We start from the raw sequence: 17,096 nt of genomic DNA, 5'->3' as shown, positions 1-17,096 counted from the left end.
GAGTAAGCTCATCTGCTTTTAAAAAGAGGAAGAGGAAATGCCTTTGGGGCAGCTGTCTCTCTCAGACACTGAGAGAGGACAGAGGAGAGCTGACAAACAGACCCAGGCTCCACAGACTTATGCTGTCCCAATGGAATAAAGCTCCCAGGTAAGGAGCCAAGTGGTATTACCAAATATTGTTGGTCTAGTCTAAGCTTAGCTAACCAGCCGGGTTGATAGGCTTAACCTAGTTTAGTTAGCTTCCCTAATGGGGATAGGCTTTTGTTTATGTTTAGTTTTACTTAAAGGGACAGCGCACCCATTTATTTTGTTATATTTTTGGACAAATAAATCCACCAATATATTATTTAACCGGAAGAATTATGTTGTCTCCTCACTAACCAAGGTCATCCTGCCACACCTCCTTATACCGCGCACCCCAAAACTGGAACAATCTACTGGAGACTCTCACGGCCACCACCAGTCTAACTTCTTTCAAAACTAAAGCTGTCTCAAATTGTAATCTGGTCTAACTGTTACATACGCCTATAATATATATTGTCTCTTACTGTGCATGCGATGTGTTGTATATAATGTATACCCTGTTCACTTATGTAACTATGTAGTGTAACCATGTATTATTTGTCATCTTAACTCTATGCCCAGGACATACTTGAAAATGAGAGGTAACTCTCAATGTATTATATGACCCTTTTTGTCTGAAGGGTTCTTGTCTGGGAACCTTAAAACCCACTGTCTTTTAGGGTAAATCAAAGTCACAGGACAATCAGCTCTGGTTTAAAGGCTTTGTTTTCTTTATCACTCCCACAGACAAAATCAAGACAAACAAAAGAATCAAAATCAATCCTAGCTCTATCTGAGCATTAACTAGACAGCAATTCTCTAGCCATCTTTGGGTGGCACTCCCACTTACCAAACAATAAAACAGATATCATAAACCAAACATGTTGCAGGCCAGTTCCTGTCTGTAGCATCCAGCTCTCTTAGCTGGAATAAGGGGAGAGGGAAGAACTGATCCAGTCTGGCCTTTCTAAACTCTGCTAATCAAGGCCAGGCGATCTGCACCTGGCTTCATTTGCAAAACCTTCCCTGGACCTTTGACCTTTAGTAGAGATAGGTATAATTTGCAGGGCTTATGTGTCGCCCATCCACAACTTCACCACCTTTCCTCTCACAATTACTTCCTGGTAAAACATTTTATAAATTATTAAATACATTTGCTGCTGTTTAAATTTGTTTTCATCCAATCACATGGTATAACCCTTGGTCCTTTCTACTGTTTCTACTGTTGTTACGGTGAAAAGTTCCCTCGAAAGTTAATTGTATTGCTTTTTAATACATTTGTAAATAGTTATCATATACACTCTTAGATGCAAACAATGTAATCGTACTAAATTTAATTTGAATGGTCTTTCCTCGTAGGCCAGGGCTTTCACCCACTTTATTAATTTGGTAGCTCTTCTTCACTTTTTCCAGTTCCTAATAATTATTTTAAGGAACTGCGCTCAAAATTAAGGATTTATAGAGTGGCAGCATTATTCTGTCGTCTATTCCATCCATATCCAGTTTTCTGCATGATATCCATTTTACTGTCTGTAATTGAGGGTCACGGGGGGGGGGGGCTAGCCTGGTAATAAAGAGGTTACCCCCAGCTCGCCACCCCTACCGTCGTGTGGGTGATGAGGGGTTAACTGTGATAATGGTTAAAATGTATTTATATTACCCTGCCTCAGTACAAAGTGTATTCCCCTTTGGTTGTAATGTTGACCGGCTGTAGCTGCAGAAACACAGAACTTTGCTCGGCAACTCCCACCAGGAAGTGCAGCCTTATATAGCAAGCTGCCAGTAACCAAAATGGCCAAATTTAGTAGAAATGGTAGGCAGCTTGGAAAACGCGAACTGGAAGCAAAACCCAGCACAGACCGAGCAGAATCATTAAATAACCCCCCTCTCTAGGAGAGACCTCCGGGCAATCTAAGCCGGTTTGGCAGGAAATCACAGATAAAACGCCCAGACCAGTTTGGGGGCATGGACAACACTGGATTTGATGCATGAATTTTCCTCGGGTCCATAACCTTTCCAATGGACCAAGTATTGTAGCCCGCCACGGGCTCTTCGGGAATCCAGTATCTGGCATACTTCAAATTCCATATAAACAAGAAAGTTGAGAACGCGCTTATCAGGAGTCCTCCGCGGCCTGATCTTCTTCTTCCCGCTGCTCCAGTTCTCTCCGGCGATACACCGGGGCCAGCAAACACTCAAACAAAAGAAGGGAGTGCAGGACGTCAGAGAAATAGTTCAATTTTAATAACATACATAAAACAACTTATAAACTTACAGTTAAGTTTCGCCACTGGATCAAACACATCCCCTCACCGCCGATTACAGCACAGGGGGATCCGCAGAGTCCCCCTTCCTCCAACTAACCTGGAACACCACACGGTTGTGCACCAGGAGCCGACTGATAGGGAGAAACTGATCCTCTCACTGGAGCCGCTGCCTAGCTATAACACCGCTCTCAATTGTTTCTCTTTGGGGAGGTTCAAATGCTAAACTTATCCCACACTTAAAAGCAAATAACTTCTTGTAGGGACAGTTTTTAAACCCTCTACGCATTTCGCGCTATGTTGCGCTTCCTCAGGAGGTAGCTGAGCACTCTGGGATATGTCCCTTATATAGGGTCAACATAAACTATTCATAACCAAGGTGCTCAGGTTTAGGCATATTATTAGCTAATTGCTCATTTATAACAGGTGAATATCAACAAATGGACTTATACCAAGACAAAACACTTACATAACATGATACCATTACATAATAATGAAGAAAAAAAAAAACTTCAACACATCAACGCTACAATTTTAAAACTCTAAAATACCTTAAAACATATTTAAAATCTATAAAGGGAGGATATCAGTGGAGAAACTACACAATCCACATAGCGAACACCACCTCTGCTAGAGGTCATGGTGATTTGTGACTATCTATACTATTGTTGTCCTTTTAGGATCCTTCTCTGCATATCTCCATTGAGGAATATATAGTAATAGTGTTATCCATGCACCCCTGACACATGCTGGACTGATATGCACATGCATTAAATACGTGTTCCAACACGTACATCAACCAAAAGATGGGCTTTTGCACAGGATGCATCAACAGTCTCTATCGCTACACAGACAGAATAACCTGTCAATGACAAAGGAAATAGCTGTTGACAAAGATGGCCCTGACTGAAACTCATACTCCAACAAACAAGCAACAGCCTTAAATCCTCATCACTACCTGCTTCCTCTAAGATTACTCTAAGAGCTACTTCCAAAGAGTGAAGTTGGTGGAATTACTTTCCCCAAGCTCAACTCAAACACAACCTAACACAGGCTGAACAGCCGTAAGAGTCCATTCTGACTGGCTTTTGACAGATTGGCCAGCCTATAAGCCAAAGCCGAATGCCTGCAGGGTCTGTATAAAGGTATCGGTGATCCATCAAGTCAAACACCTTCTCCTGATCTAGAGACAAGAATGTGAGTGACAGACCAGTTCTCGGAGTATAGTGCAGCAGGTCCTGGATCAGAAAGATAATCATGAATGGTCTAGTCTGGAATGGTACAGGACTGGTCATGGTGAATCACCTCTGCCAGCATGGACTTGAGCCTCAGTGGGAGTGCATTGGCTATGATCTTATAGTCCATGCTGAGCAGCGACAGGTTTCCAGTTAGAGATTTGGTGGAAATCAACATTCTCTGACCGAAGAGACAGTACTGCCTGCTGACATGAAAGTGGTATCTTACCGGTCCCCAGGCTTTTGCCATGACCCCGGTGAAATCAGGTCCCAGCATCTCCCAGAAAAATTGGAATTACTCTATGAAAAATTCATCTAGCCTCATTGATTTTCTGTGAGACATGAGATGGATGGTTTCAGAGAGCTCAGTTAGAATCAGTAGTTACTCAAGCCACTCCCTTCTACCCTCACTGACCATGGAAAGCCCCTCCCATAAGACCAAACATCCATTCGGCTGAATGTTCTGCGGAAAGAAAAGGTCTGGGCAAACCCTCTGGGCCCTATCCCAGGGCCAATCAGAGGAGAACCATCCTCTACTAGTAAGCATGTGACATGCTTACAGTTTCCTCTCTTACTCTCCAGCACTTAGAAAAGTTGTGACCCGCGACTCATCTCCCAAAGGAACTGGATGCGGGAATGCACGTACACCACCTGTGCTCGCTGTCAAGGAAGACCAGGCATGTACACATTTATACCAGGATCATAACACTGAGCAAAACGAGCTGATGAAATAAATTGCAGTTTATTTACTTAAAATAGACAAACACACAGTGGAACATAAAATACACGAGACACACACTTACTGGGGTCTGGAATACAAAACTAGACCTTCCTAGTTGAAATAAACGAAAAATCAAAGTCTTTAGTTGATTAGGACTCAGCCCGAAATTTCCTGGAACTCAAATCGACATGAAGTTCCTGATGCCACCACTCTCTTTCTTCCGGAGGTGCTGAAATCCCTTGACGGGAGTTAGTTCCAAACATCCTGGAACTATTTTTGGCTTGCAATCCTAGTCGTGACCGCTACGTTCAATTCTCAGAACTTAGCCGCAAAAAGTGGGACTTAGAAAATATTCTGCATTGAAATTTCTGAAGCCTGCTTGCTGCTATTTCTCTGAGAGCATCTTTTGGTACATTCAAATTTGCAGCTGATGTTCTGGCGCTTAGAATCTGCTCTCCGAATTGGCTGAGGGATTCTTATAGTATTTCAGAGTTCATTCATGAAATACTGCAGCCAATCCGAGTGTGGGGAATTTCCTACCAGCCAATCAGAGCATTGCCCGTCTTCTGAAGCCGGATAAGCGGATCTTCGGAATCAGCCTACCTCTGCCACTTGGTATTCAGAAGCTCCTCACGGTCAGGGATGGCATATGGTAGTCCTGAGGACTACCATTCATCCCAGGACATGGGTACTCAAGCTTAAACCTCCTGCACAAATGTTCTTCACACCTCTGGCGTCCTCTGTGGTTTCATGTCCGATGTCTGAGTAGACATGCTGGCACCAAGCTGGTAGCTCAGTAACTCACTCAGAACATCGGTCCAGAAAGACCCAGCTCATGATACCCTGCACAATCATATATGTACTTTAAACAAATTGTTTAATAAAATACACATTTGATACTTTCCTAAGTCTTATCATTATGGGGAATAGAATAAGAAGTTTGCACTTAATACCTTCCTAGCCATATTCCCCACACACAATAACTAGACTTATCTCTGGTTGGAGCACCCCAGATCCCCTATACCGGGTTCTGGGTGACCTGGGCATTAACTGGGCAAACCCCCCCCTTAACCTAGAGACCCCTTGACCGTTCTAGGGACACCTCACGTCCCCATGCCCCATTTACCTTTCTGGTCTGTGCTAAAGCAGGGAACCCTAGTGGTGAGTCGCGTAAGCGTTTTCAAGCAGAGATTTTGCCGGAGCAATGTGCCTATATGTATCTGGGATTCTGACTTGATTCCCGGGTACATTTTTGGGGTATCCAGAATTCTGGACTCCGACTTGCTAGGCACATTCTGACACTTTCTCCGTAACCCCCCCACCCCCTTGAAACTCATAGCCCAGTGATCTCTGCTTGCTGGCACTACTGGAAAGGTAAAAACACATGCATTCTTTATTGTCACATAATTGTATACAATGCAGGTACAAACACTGGGCTCAAGAACTGACACTCCTGAACCCCAATACATGGATCAGAGATAACCAAACGGGCTTAACCTTTATTAGTGAGCCCATCACTGTCACACTCGCCGATCTACCAAGTCTCTGAGAGCACACTTCCTCTTTACATACGCACTCTGTAGGTATTGTACTCCTGACGCAGACAGCCACTTCTTGAGATTGAGGCTTTCCTCCATAAAGGTTCTTAATCGCAGTATGGCGCTGTCTGCAAGCACCTTTGTCATACTCCTGACACACGAGGCACAGTACCTTTCTGAGAACACTCCATTCATAGTTCTGCATTGGCTGCTGTAGCTGCTCAGCACATATACATGTGGTGAGATGTAAATTAAGCTGTATTTTCAATCTTCAGTCAACCCTTTAATTAAATTATTATCTCTGCTAGTAGAAAAATAAAATATATGAATGCTAAGCAATACCCAAACATATATTGGTATGCTTAATGTAATGCTTAATTCAAGGTTAAAATAATTATTTGTTTACACTCGTTTCCTTTTTAACTTCCCTCTTAATTCAAACACACTCCAGGCCAAAGAACTTTAAACAGTACCCACAAGCTCTAGAGTGCTTATCGTACCGACACTGTATTTTTAAATTCAAGCAGGTGTTGTATTTGACAGAATAGGCATTTCCAGTCTTAAGTGGATTTATCCATTATATGGGTTATAAAAGCCCAGTTTCAGATGAGGAGAGCTTTTAGACTGCGAATTTGACAACTAGTGACAAAGGAAAAGATACTATGCGGAACGTTAAAAACGATGTGCCTGGGAGGTGGTGATATTGTGGCCATACAATGTATGCCTACAGAAGGAAGCAATGGAGTTAGGTGCCTTTATGGTTACTGCACAGGTATTTGGATAGGGTTATGGTAACTGGATAACCCATTTGTTCTACTTCACACTATGGCATTACACAAATTCCAATGGGCCACTGCATAATCCTGGATTGTGTCTATTGAAAATATGGCCACAGCGAGATAGTTCTCCTCTTGGCTAGAAGTGCCTCTGCTGATGTCCCCCACCCCTATCTCTCCCTACCATTGCTCACCAATATTACCACCATTGCTGTTGCCTATTCTGTGATTTCCCCTCCCTAAATACTGTTATGTTTTGACAGTTGTTGCAGTAAGTCCCTCCTCCAGGGTCGCCTTACAACATGAATCTGAACAAAAAATCCCAGATCCTTAACCTCAGACAACTGCAGGCGCAACTGCTGTTACCTCTGTGTTCTTGGAACAATATAAACGTTTCAGAAACAGGCACAGAGACTGATGTCCAGCTCTTGCCTAACACTCTCTCTATATATAATATTGCATTGTACATTGCCAAAACCATATTAAAAAATATTATGTTGTCGATATGTAACTTACAATGGTTATACATTTAATTATGGGCTAAAGCTGTTAAATTCTGGGCATTACTGAAATCCTTGCTCTCTGATTGGTTACAATTCCGGATATGTTCCATTCAGTAATGGCCCGGAATTTTTGGCACCCTGCCAAGTTTTTCAGCTAATCAGCTTTCCGTTTTTATACACAGTGTAGCAGCTCTCAGACAGGGTAGGTGATTGGACAGGAGGCACCAGAAGGCATTGACTCCTCCCCCACCCTGCCTACAGAGTGCTCCGCACAGGAGAGTGAGGAGAAAGGTGTGCGTCTGTCAGCTGTGTGTTTTGTGGGTCCAGAGGGGGGCATCAGAGTTTTTTGCTGGTGTGTGTGTCTGCAGTGTGTGTTCTGATGGTGTGTGTTTTGTGGGTGTAGAGGGGGCAGTAGTGTGTGTGTGTGTGTGTGTGTTTTGTGGGTGAAGAGGTTGTAGTAGGGCTGTAGAGTGTGTTTTCTTGGTGTGTGTGTGTCTGCAGTGTGTGGTTTTAAAGGGGGCTGCAGTGTGTTTTTGTTGGTGTAGTGGGGGGCAGCAGTCTGTTTTGTTGGTGTATGTATGTGTGTCTGCAGTGTGTTTTCTGGGTGTAGAGGGGGGCTGCAGTGTGTTTTTATTGGTGTAGTGGGGGGCAGCAGTCTGTTTTGTTGGTGTATGTATGTGTGTCTGCAGAGTGTTTTCTGGGTGTAGAGGGGGGTTGCAGTGTGTGTGTCTTCAGTGTGTGTTTTGTGGGTGTAAATGCTGGAGGAGGGCTACAGAGTGTGTTGTGTTGGTGTGTGTCTGCAGTTTTGTGGGTTTACAGGACGGCTGTAGCGTGTGTGTTGTGTGTTGCCTTCAGTGTGTGTTTTGTGGGTGTAGAGGGTGGAGGAGGGCTGCAGAGTGTGTGTAGGGGGGCTGCAGAGTGTGTTTGGGTATATAGAGGGGGGCTGCAGAGTGTGTGTGTGTGTATATAAAGGGAGGCTGTTTGTATGTACAATTCCATTTTAATAAACATGTACAGTAAAAGCATAAGAATGTAGAAGATCATGCTGATAAAAATCAATGACTACAAAGGTGTCAAATGTAAAAAAAAAAAAAAAAAACTACAATTAGCCTATTATTGCAATAATCCCCTCAGAACAGGGCATTATTGGCCAGTAATGCCCTGTTCTTCTGGGATTATTATTATTTAAATATAACAAAACATGAAAACACTTGTTTTTTTATTTGTTGAATCTTAAAACATGCAAATATTTTGTTAGAACATTTACTGTAATACATAGTTACTTCTTTTGAAATATAATGATAAGTATTTTTAATTAAATACATTTAGGCATGCTTACAAATACATAAACACATATTTATATTAGAATTTTCTAAACTCTACATGACCTACTAAGATGGAGACAAATAAACATTTACATTAGTTGGTTCTCTAAAACTGTTCAAGGAACAGTCTAAGACAGTATTTTAGGTCAAACATTAAAAACACAACAAAGTTTATAAATTTGGATTACATAAAATTAATCTCAGAGCTCATAGCAAACATAATCAGTCTGTTTAGAATTCATACCTCAACTTCATCTTCATCCTCAGTCTGACAGAAAATAAGCGAAGAAAGAAAGAAAGAGAAAAGGAAACATATATAAGACAAATATATAAAGAAAATGAAACCTGACAAAATAGATTATAGTATTGTCTATTATTTTGTGCATAAACCAAAACAATATAGATCAGCAGCAACTTCTAATTATTTTTTCTAGATCATGCTTTATATTGTGCATTGTACTAGTCATATTGGTCCTGGAAAAGTGTACATACTTGGAAGGATGACAGTCATACAGACTGCCTATCCTGAGTAAGAAATCTGCAGGACAGAGGCATTAAAGGGTGATAACCAAGATAATCTCTAGTCAGTAGAAATACATATATATTTTTTAAGATTTTGAATAGATGCTCAGAAAAAATACTAGTGACGTACAAATTTAGTGATAGCATAGGAAGGTTATAAAACTGGAGTAGGAGGAGGAGATTGGGTTCTTTGATTTTGGATGGGGAAAGATGGTTAGATGGTTGATTGATTTTTAAATTAGGGAGGACTACAAAATAATACTGTGCTAGACATACTGTAGGGTTAAGATAGTTCAGAAAAAATGGAGAGAACACATTAAGCACTGTCAGCATTGCAGACGCACTTATCAGACCATATTCCTACTGTCTCTATATGTTCTTCCTAATTATCAATTAGATTGTAAGCTCTTTTAGGAAAATGAGGCCCTACCCCAATGTTACTTTTATGTCTGAAGCGCTTCTTCCCATTATGTGTTATTTGTATTATTTGTTATTGAATTAAAACTTCTTTGGTGGCACCTACAGAGTTTTGATTGGGGAAATATCGTTGTTTGTAATGAAAATGCGTATCAGAAGTTACATCATGGCCTGGTATGGCATGGCATGCTAGAAGCAGACACCGTACTCTGCGCATGCGCAAAAGGGTCCACCAGTACTCCACGCATGCGCATAATAGACCGCCGCACTCAGCGCATGCACAGAAAGGGCAGTCCAACACAGTGCAAGTGCTGAATGGGAAACACACACACACCACTGTTACTAGAGGAATTCCGAGTATAAATATAGAAGTCCAAATAGCAAAATTTTTAGGAATGTACCATTTATAATTAAAAAAAGACAGAAGTAGAAAACATGCAAGGTGTGTACACATATAATTCGTAAATTGTATATAGATTAATATAATATAGTAACTGTAATGGTTATAAAAAACAAACAGGGGGAGGGGGGTGCCGAGCATACATGTTCTAAGTCAAAATTCTTTGCGCTCTATCACTGAAATTGTGCTTTTGATTTTTATGATTTACATTGAATGAAAGACTTGAGAGTAACGGCATTTAGATACTTTACAATCCAAAATATATGTATCTTACCTTATTTATCATAAGTCAATTATATCATGTATTCCAAGTGAAAGTGTGGAAAATTCAACACAAAAATAAATAAAATTCATTATACTCTCAAATCTCTTTCATTGAATTAAAAACATTACCATCGCAAATACAATTTCTGTGACAAAACACAAAAGTTTCAATTACAATGCGCGTGCCCAGCACATACAACTTTTTTTTAATATTATGTTGTGTATTACTGCTGTGAAGCACTACATACATTAGTGGTGCAACATAAATATATATGTATATATATACATACATACATACATACATACATACATACATACAGTACAGTACTGCCTTGACAACATGAGTATCATTCAAAAAGTCAAAAGGAGCCTAAGAGCAGGAGTTATTATGGTAACAATCTAAAATAAGTATGTCAAGGAAAATGTATAAACATCAATTATGTATAACAATATGACAAATACAGGATAATCGTAGAGACTTTAAATCAGTGTTGGATGAGTATATCTTTGGAAAATAAGTATACAGGTAATAGAAACAAGGTGGCTAAATAAACACTTATGTAATACAATTTAAAAAAAAACTATTTCAATTACCGTATTTCCTCGATTGTAAGACGCACCATCGATTTGGCCCTTATGATCGAGGAAAATTACTTTTTCATTTACCATGTTTTCAGGATATGTCCCATGTCAGTGGCGGCGGCAGGAGAGGTCCCACGTCTGCAGATGGTTGAAGATGGATATTGGGCGGGAGTGCGGTGGGTTAGGTCCCAAGTCTGCAGGTGAATGAAGATAAGAAGACAGCGGAGTGGGTGTACGGTGGCGGCGGTGGCAGGAGAACATAATAGCAGGAGAGCCGAGCAGGAGCAGAGCGGCATAGGGAAACGGCTTGCGAGGTGCACACTGTAACACCGGAAGTTGACAGGTGTTTGACTACACCTTTACAGTGCGCACCTCCCAAGCCATTCCCCTATGCCGCTCTGCTCCTGCTCGGTTCTCCTGCTATTATGATCACCGAGCTCCCACCCTCTGTCATCTTATCTTCATTCACCTGCAGACTTGTGACCACTCCCGCCGACCGCTTTGTCCTCCGCTGACATGGGGCATCTCCTGAAACATGGTATGTGAAAAGAGGGGGTTAGTGCTATAGACACTTGTTTTAAAAAAAAAAAAAATTATACACATCGATTCTAAGACGCACCCCGATTCCAGACATGTGAAAATCGGAAAACAGGTGTGTCTTAGAATCGAGGAAATAGGGTATTGAAGTAACAAAAGGGCTATCCGTAAAGGGAACCAAAAAAATCATAGAAAGCAAAAGTAAACATACAGTAAGACATTCTTAAATGATATCACTACCATAAGTTTTAGAAAGGTAAAAACAATATACAATCCCCTTTTAGGATTGGAAAGTTTAACAAATTACAAATAAGTAGGAAACAGATGATGATGAGCCTCACTATACACCAAAGCAGAGTCATTAGCAAAAATATCACGAAAAAGGAAAGCTTTACAATAATTGCCTTTGGAAAAATCCAAAGATATCCTACACTAATGAGTTCTTAAGATCAACTCAATATTATGCTTAATTAATATTCAGATATTTTGTTATTATGGGTGCAGTATTACAGGACTAGTGTAAGGCAGATTTTGTGCCTTTATTTAATGTAGCATTTCATTAAAAATCCTATATACTTGTATGTTTTTTTTTTTTTTAATAAATCACGTGTAGTTTTAGATAATACCTAATGAATGTTTTGATTTTTTTCACTATTTATGCCCTTTGTAATTATTTTAAATGTAGTATGTGAAAGCCACACATCCACTCTTTTGAAATAAGCAGTCACATTTTGTGCCCTTGGGAAGCAGGATCTTCGCTGATCTAAAACGGGAGAATGGATCGATGAGCAACTTTGTATTGTATGTATTGGAAAAGTTCAACTGCTGCATTTATAAAAAAGCAGATAAAAGTAAATACTACTTTAAAAAGTTCACAACTATGGAAACATAGGTTCACAAAATTAATAGCTACTTTAATGTAAGAAATAATAATCAGGACTATGTTTTGACAAATAAATTATCAGCATGGTTTCATCAGGGATTTGGCATGTCACACTAAATCTTATTTTTTTTGCAGTTTTACAGGTAACAATTTAGAATGGAGCAATAGCATATATGTAATCTATTTAGATTATGCAAAAACATTACACTGGAGATTGCAATACAAAATGGAAGAAATCAGCAAAAGTGACAATATTTTTATATATTTTTATTTTATTTAAATATTTTTTTAAAACCTCGGATAAGGGGGGTAATACTGTCATTATGAATAAAATAGCATATACAGATGAATGTCTATGTCTCCTGGCAGATAGGCGCTGTTACACCATCCTTGCAAGTGATCCCACTAAGCGGTTTCTATCTGAACTGGCCTTGATATTGCAAACTGGCGTAGAGAACAAGGTAATTTCTCTGGCGACTTTCTATCACCTACCAAAAGTTCACAAAGGTAGGATTCCACCCCCAGGTAGACCTATTGTCTCGTAGGTGGATAACTTCACCTCACACGCCAGTGCCTATTTCGACTGCTTCCTTCACCCTTTTGTGGGATCGCTACCGTCTTACTTAAAAGACACCAAGGTGGCCCTATTAAGATTAGAGGGTATCAGCCTGGATACAAATAGACTCTTGATACTGTAGGTGTTGATGTAGAAAGCCTATACACAAGTATACCCCACGAGACGGGCATCAAGGCAGTTGCTCATTTCCTTCAGGCACGGGATTTACATTCCAATAATCACAATGATTTTGTGCTTAAACTTTTGCAATTTGTTCTTACCAAAAACTTCTTCCTGTTTGATAGTAAGATCTATCACCAAGTCCAGGGCACAGCCATGGGTACCACGTGCACTCTCACCTATGCCAATTTATATCTAGGCTGGTGGGAGGAGGCCGTGGTGTTTGTGGAGGACAACATCATGTATACTGACCATATCGAGCTTTGGGTCAGATACATGAAGCAAAAAGTGGAACTGTGTGCTCATTTGCATGTCATTTCCCAGAATCCCTTGCTGCAGTGGAAGTGCTGTGTGATAATGGTGAAAGGCGGGGTTGCAGACCTGCCTAAGACATGCAGATGAGCATACAGTTGTATTTACATTTGCATATTTGCTTTGCTGTGGAAGGTTTTTGTCACTTTTTTTCTCACCATAACTTAACTCAGTATATATATATATATATATATATATATATATATATATATATATATATATATATATATATATATATATATATATACACACACACACAGTATATATATATATATATATGTGCGACTTTGGGTCTGACTTTGGGTCTGATCATGGGACTTGATGCACGGCCAATCAGCTACTCTGGTTGAGTAATTTTGGTGGGGATATGGGGGTATTTAAGGGATCCATTGGCCATTAGTCTCAAGCACACCCTGAGGAAGGTCCCACGAGGACAGAAACGTTGGTCATGTTTGTGCTATGTTTATTTTTGAATACAAGTTTTCCTACTTACCTTTGAGTGCTGTCTTGTGTCTGCTCCTGCTGGAGTGGATTACTTTTCTCTTACTATTTGTATAGGACATGCACCGCAAACTGTTTATGGTATTGGGAGTGCCGGCTGCCCCATTTTGTTTTGTACGCATCCATTATGAGCAGAGCACCCACTGTTCTATAATTGTTGATGTAAAGGAGTGGTCTCTGTCAATAGAGGGTCCGCACCTGCATTTTTTTTCTTTTTTCTTTTCTTTATATATTGCTTTGTATATTATTGACTTTACTAAGATTTTTGTGCTATGGAAGAATTCCCTGATGTTGCGGGTATCTTTTCAGCAATATCAGACACACTTTGTTCTAGTGATGCGGAGGTAAACAAAATCAGATACACAGATTTAGTGGAGGACATTTTTGGCCCTGAGAAGACCACTGATGTACATAATGACTTGCTGAAACTTAAAAAGAAAGAAGTTGATTTTTATATGCATGGGGCTACCCTCTCACACTACCATCGTGAGAAATTGATATCTAGAAAGTTTCGTGTCAAAAATCAGCCAACTATCGGCCGGAGTGATCTTGATTTTTGTAAGCGCTAGATAAGTATATTGAACAAATGTTCACTTGATCTAATTATACTTGTCAGTGATCAGGCGACCAAAGAATTAATGAAAATTAGAAAAGAGATTTCGAATATCGAGACAAAGCATGCCCAGACGATAACAGGCGACACGGATACCAACTGGACAGACAAAATCCAGGTAGCTGTTGATCTCCACAGGGTGAGCCTCATCACCTATAAAAGGGACAAACTCAAGCAAGTCAACACTGACTACAAGGAACATAAGGTTTACAAATGGTTGCTGGGCATTGGAGATCCGGTGTCTTGGAGACAGGGACAATGGAGGAACTACGCGAGACAGAGGCGGGGGACGCCGGCGGGCAGCTCCTACAATACCAGCGATACGGACCATTCTGATGGCCAAGAAAACACTTTCACGGTTCCTTTTTTAGGTCCAACTACAAAGACCCAACAGAAGCCACCCCTTCCGGCACACGTCGGTGGCGAAATATTCGGAGAGGCGGCGGGGGGCCCAAGGTATCCGACAAGGGATGCAAAAGCCAGGGGCTTGCAGAGGGGTCGCCAGCAGAGGAGGTGATTTTCAATATCTCTGGATACACACTTTCACCAGCAGAATGCAGATCCTGAATAAGGCTTTAAGATTTGTGCCGACGCACACCATAGATCCCTTTGACTGGGAGGGGGATTTATATCGTCTCAATAAACGTTTACGCTTGAGGGATTTTTTCTCCAAAGACATTGCTGACACCCGAACAACGACCTCAGGTGATAATTCCACACGGCAATTTCGTCCAGCCAGTACCTTTGACCCACAGGTCCACAACTCCAACACCTCCACCTTCATCAATCTGGTGGAGGCAGACACCAAGGGACGTTTTCTGAAGCCAGGGTCACGTTTGATGTGTGAATGGCTCCCAATAGCATTAACTCAGTTCCCTTTTAAATCACTCCAAGCCCTGTAATATTTCCTCCACTTTATTGGGAAAAGCAGCAGGATACAAATACTTGTGGATGGTATGTAGTGGTGATTATTAGTTAGAAACCGGTAAAAAGAGATGGCCTCACCATGGGGGATGAACAGAGAAGGGTCTTGTACTCACTGTCTCCAGGGTGGAAAAGGAAGTGAGGGGCAGTGTGGGTAAAGGGAATAGTCTAAGGGCAGACTATCTCTGAACAAACAGGAGGGGGGGGGCAGACTAGCCCATTCTGGTGAGGATCTCAGAAACTGCAGTAGCAGCTCACTGATTCCATGCCCGGAGGCAAGAAATGCAACATTGTTGCAAGTTACACAGGCACAGTATGTGTGTGCAAACTCCATGCAGCTGGGAATAAGATCTGACAGGCAGAAGCTGCAAAGAAGAGAGGGGGGTGAGTCAGAAATGTAGTTCTTGTTCCATGACAGGACGTGTCAAGAATTACAAACAAAGTTTCTCGAATCTCACACCTGAGGAACAACAGGCCCTCAAATTACAACGCGATAATAAAAAAATTATCATAAGAGCCGCAGATAAGGGAGGAGGCATTGTGGTCATGGACTACGGACATTACATGTTGTTGAATGGAGATCCCTGATGCGGCTATAAAAGAGAGATTGATTCAGTGATACAACTGGGAATAGACAATAGATGGATTACAGAGGATACAGGGAAATTTCTTCAACAATAATTTCCAATTACCCCGGTCCTGTATATACTACCCAAGGTGCATAAATCACTTACCTTGCCACCAGGAAGTGATGATCGATGGGAAGCGCAAAACATGTGGAAACAAAAAATATATATCTAATAGTGCAATATAGTTAATTATAAGTGAAATAAGTCTTCTTTAGGTCTATGACTATTATACTCACAAAAGTGAGAATCGATCTGTGCACGTAACGGTATCATTAGATGTTGCCTCTTCAATTTTGAGGACAGGTTACCCAGCTTCAGCAATGGTGTAAGTGTGGATTCCTTAAATGGTTAAGCACAGACAACCAAACATAGTGCAGACTGTATAAAAACTGTATTGAAATGGTAAGTGGATGACAATACACGCACATGGTTTCAGTAGTTATTAGGCATTTAGATACACAATTGGATCTCGCCTCCGGTTTAGCTGTTTGCTTCTCCCCTGCTCGGCGTGCGTCTCACGGCTGCGTTCCAGCAGATCCGGATGTGACGTCAGCGGGTTTGGGCAGTTCCGGTCAGGGGGACAGCTGTGAATCCTCTCTCAACGTCACTCTACGCGTTTCACCTTACTCGGTTTCATCAGGAACTGCCCAAACCCGCTGACGTCACATCCAGATCTGCTGGAATGCAGCCGTGAGACGCACGCCGAGCAGGGGAGAAGCAAACAGCTAAACCAGAGGAGAGATCCAATTGTGTATCTAAATGCCTAATAACTACTGAAACCACGTGAGTGTATTGTCATCCACTTACCATTTCAATACAGTTTTTATACAGTCTGCACTATGTTTGGTTGTCTGTGCTTAACTATTTAAGGAATCCACACTTACACCATTGCTGAAGCTGGGTAACCTGTCCTCAAAATTGAAGAGGCAACATCTAAAGATACCGTTACGTGTACAGATCGATTCTCACTTTTGTGAGTATAATAGTCATAGACCTAAAGAAGACTTATTTAACTTATAATTAACTATATTGCACTATTAGATATATATTTTTTGTTTCCACATGTTTTGCGCTTCCCATCGATCATCACTTCCTCACCTACCTGGGATTGAGAGAGCAATCCTGCCTTGAGTCACAGCTGCATCAAAAGTTTGTTTGTATCACCACATTTATATTCACTTTGGTTATAAATTGTTACTATTGTGTTAACACATGTTTTAATTATAAATAGAGCGCCACTATTGATATATATTTTCTTTACACTTGCCACCAGGAAGACCTATTATCTCGGCCAGGGCTCGCTGTGTAACCCCCTCTCCCAGTAAGTCGATTTCTACCTTCAGCCAATGGT

General features: G+C 41.0%; 1 protein-coding gene across 4 annotated transcripts in view; it reads right to left on the bottom strand.

Annotated features, from left to right (window-relative positions):
- Positions 1-17,096, bottom strand: part of FHOD3 (formin homology 2 domain containing 3) — a 607,453-nt gene that overhangs the window by 39,382 nt on the left and 550,975 nt on the right. For 3 of the 4 annotated variants that reach the window (XM_075586422.1, XM_075586420.1, XM_075586423.1), the window contains one exon: positions 8,670-8,693. The exons of the other annotated variant lie outside the window; for it this stretch is intronic. In XM_075586422.1, coding sequence (XP_075442537.1) covers positions 8,670-8,693 — 24 coding nt within the window. The remainder of the gene's footprint in view (positions 1-8,669; positions 8,694-17,096) is intronic. 4 annotated transcript variants of the gene reach the window in all.

The sequence above is a fragment of the Ascaphus truei genome, chromosome 2, assembly GCF_040206685.1.
Source record: "Ascaphus truei isolate aAscTru1 chromosome 2, aAscTru1.hap1, whole genome shotgun sequence".
Lineage (NCBI taxonomy): Eukaryota > Metazoa > Chordata > Amphibia > Anura > Ascaphidae > Ascaphus > Ascaphus truei.
The sequence above is the reverse complement of the archived record's forward strand: the minus strand, read 5'-3'. Positions and strand labels throughout refer to the sequence as shown.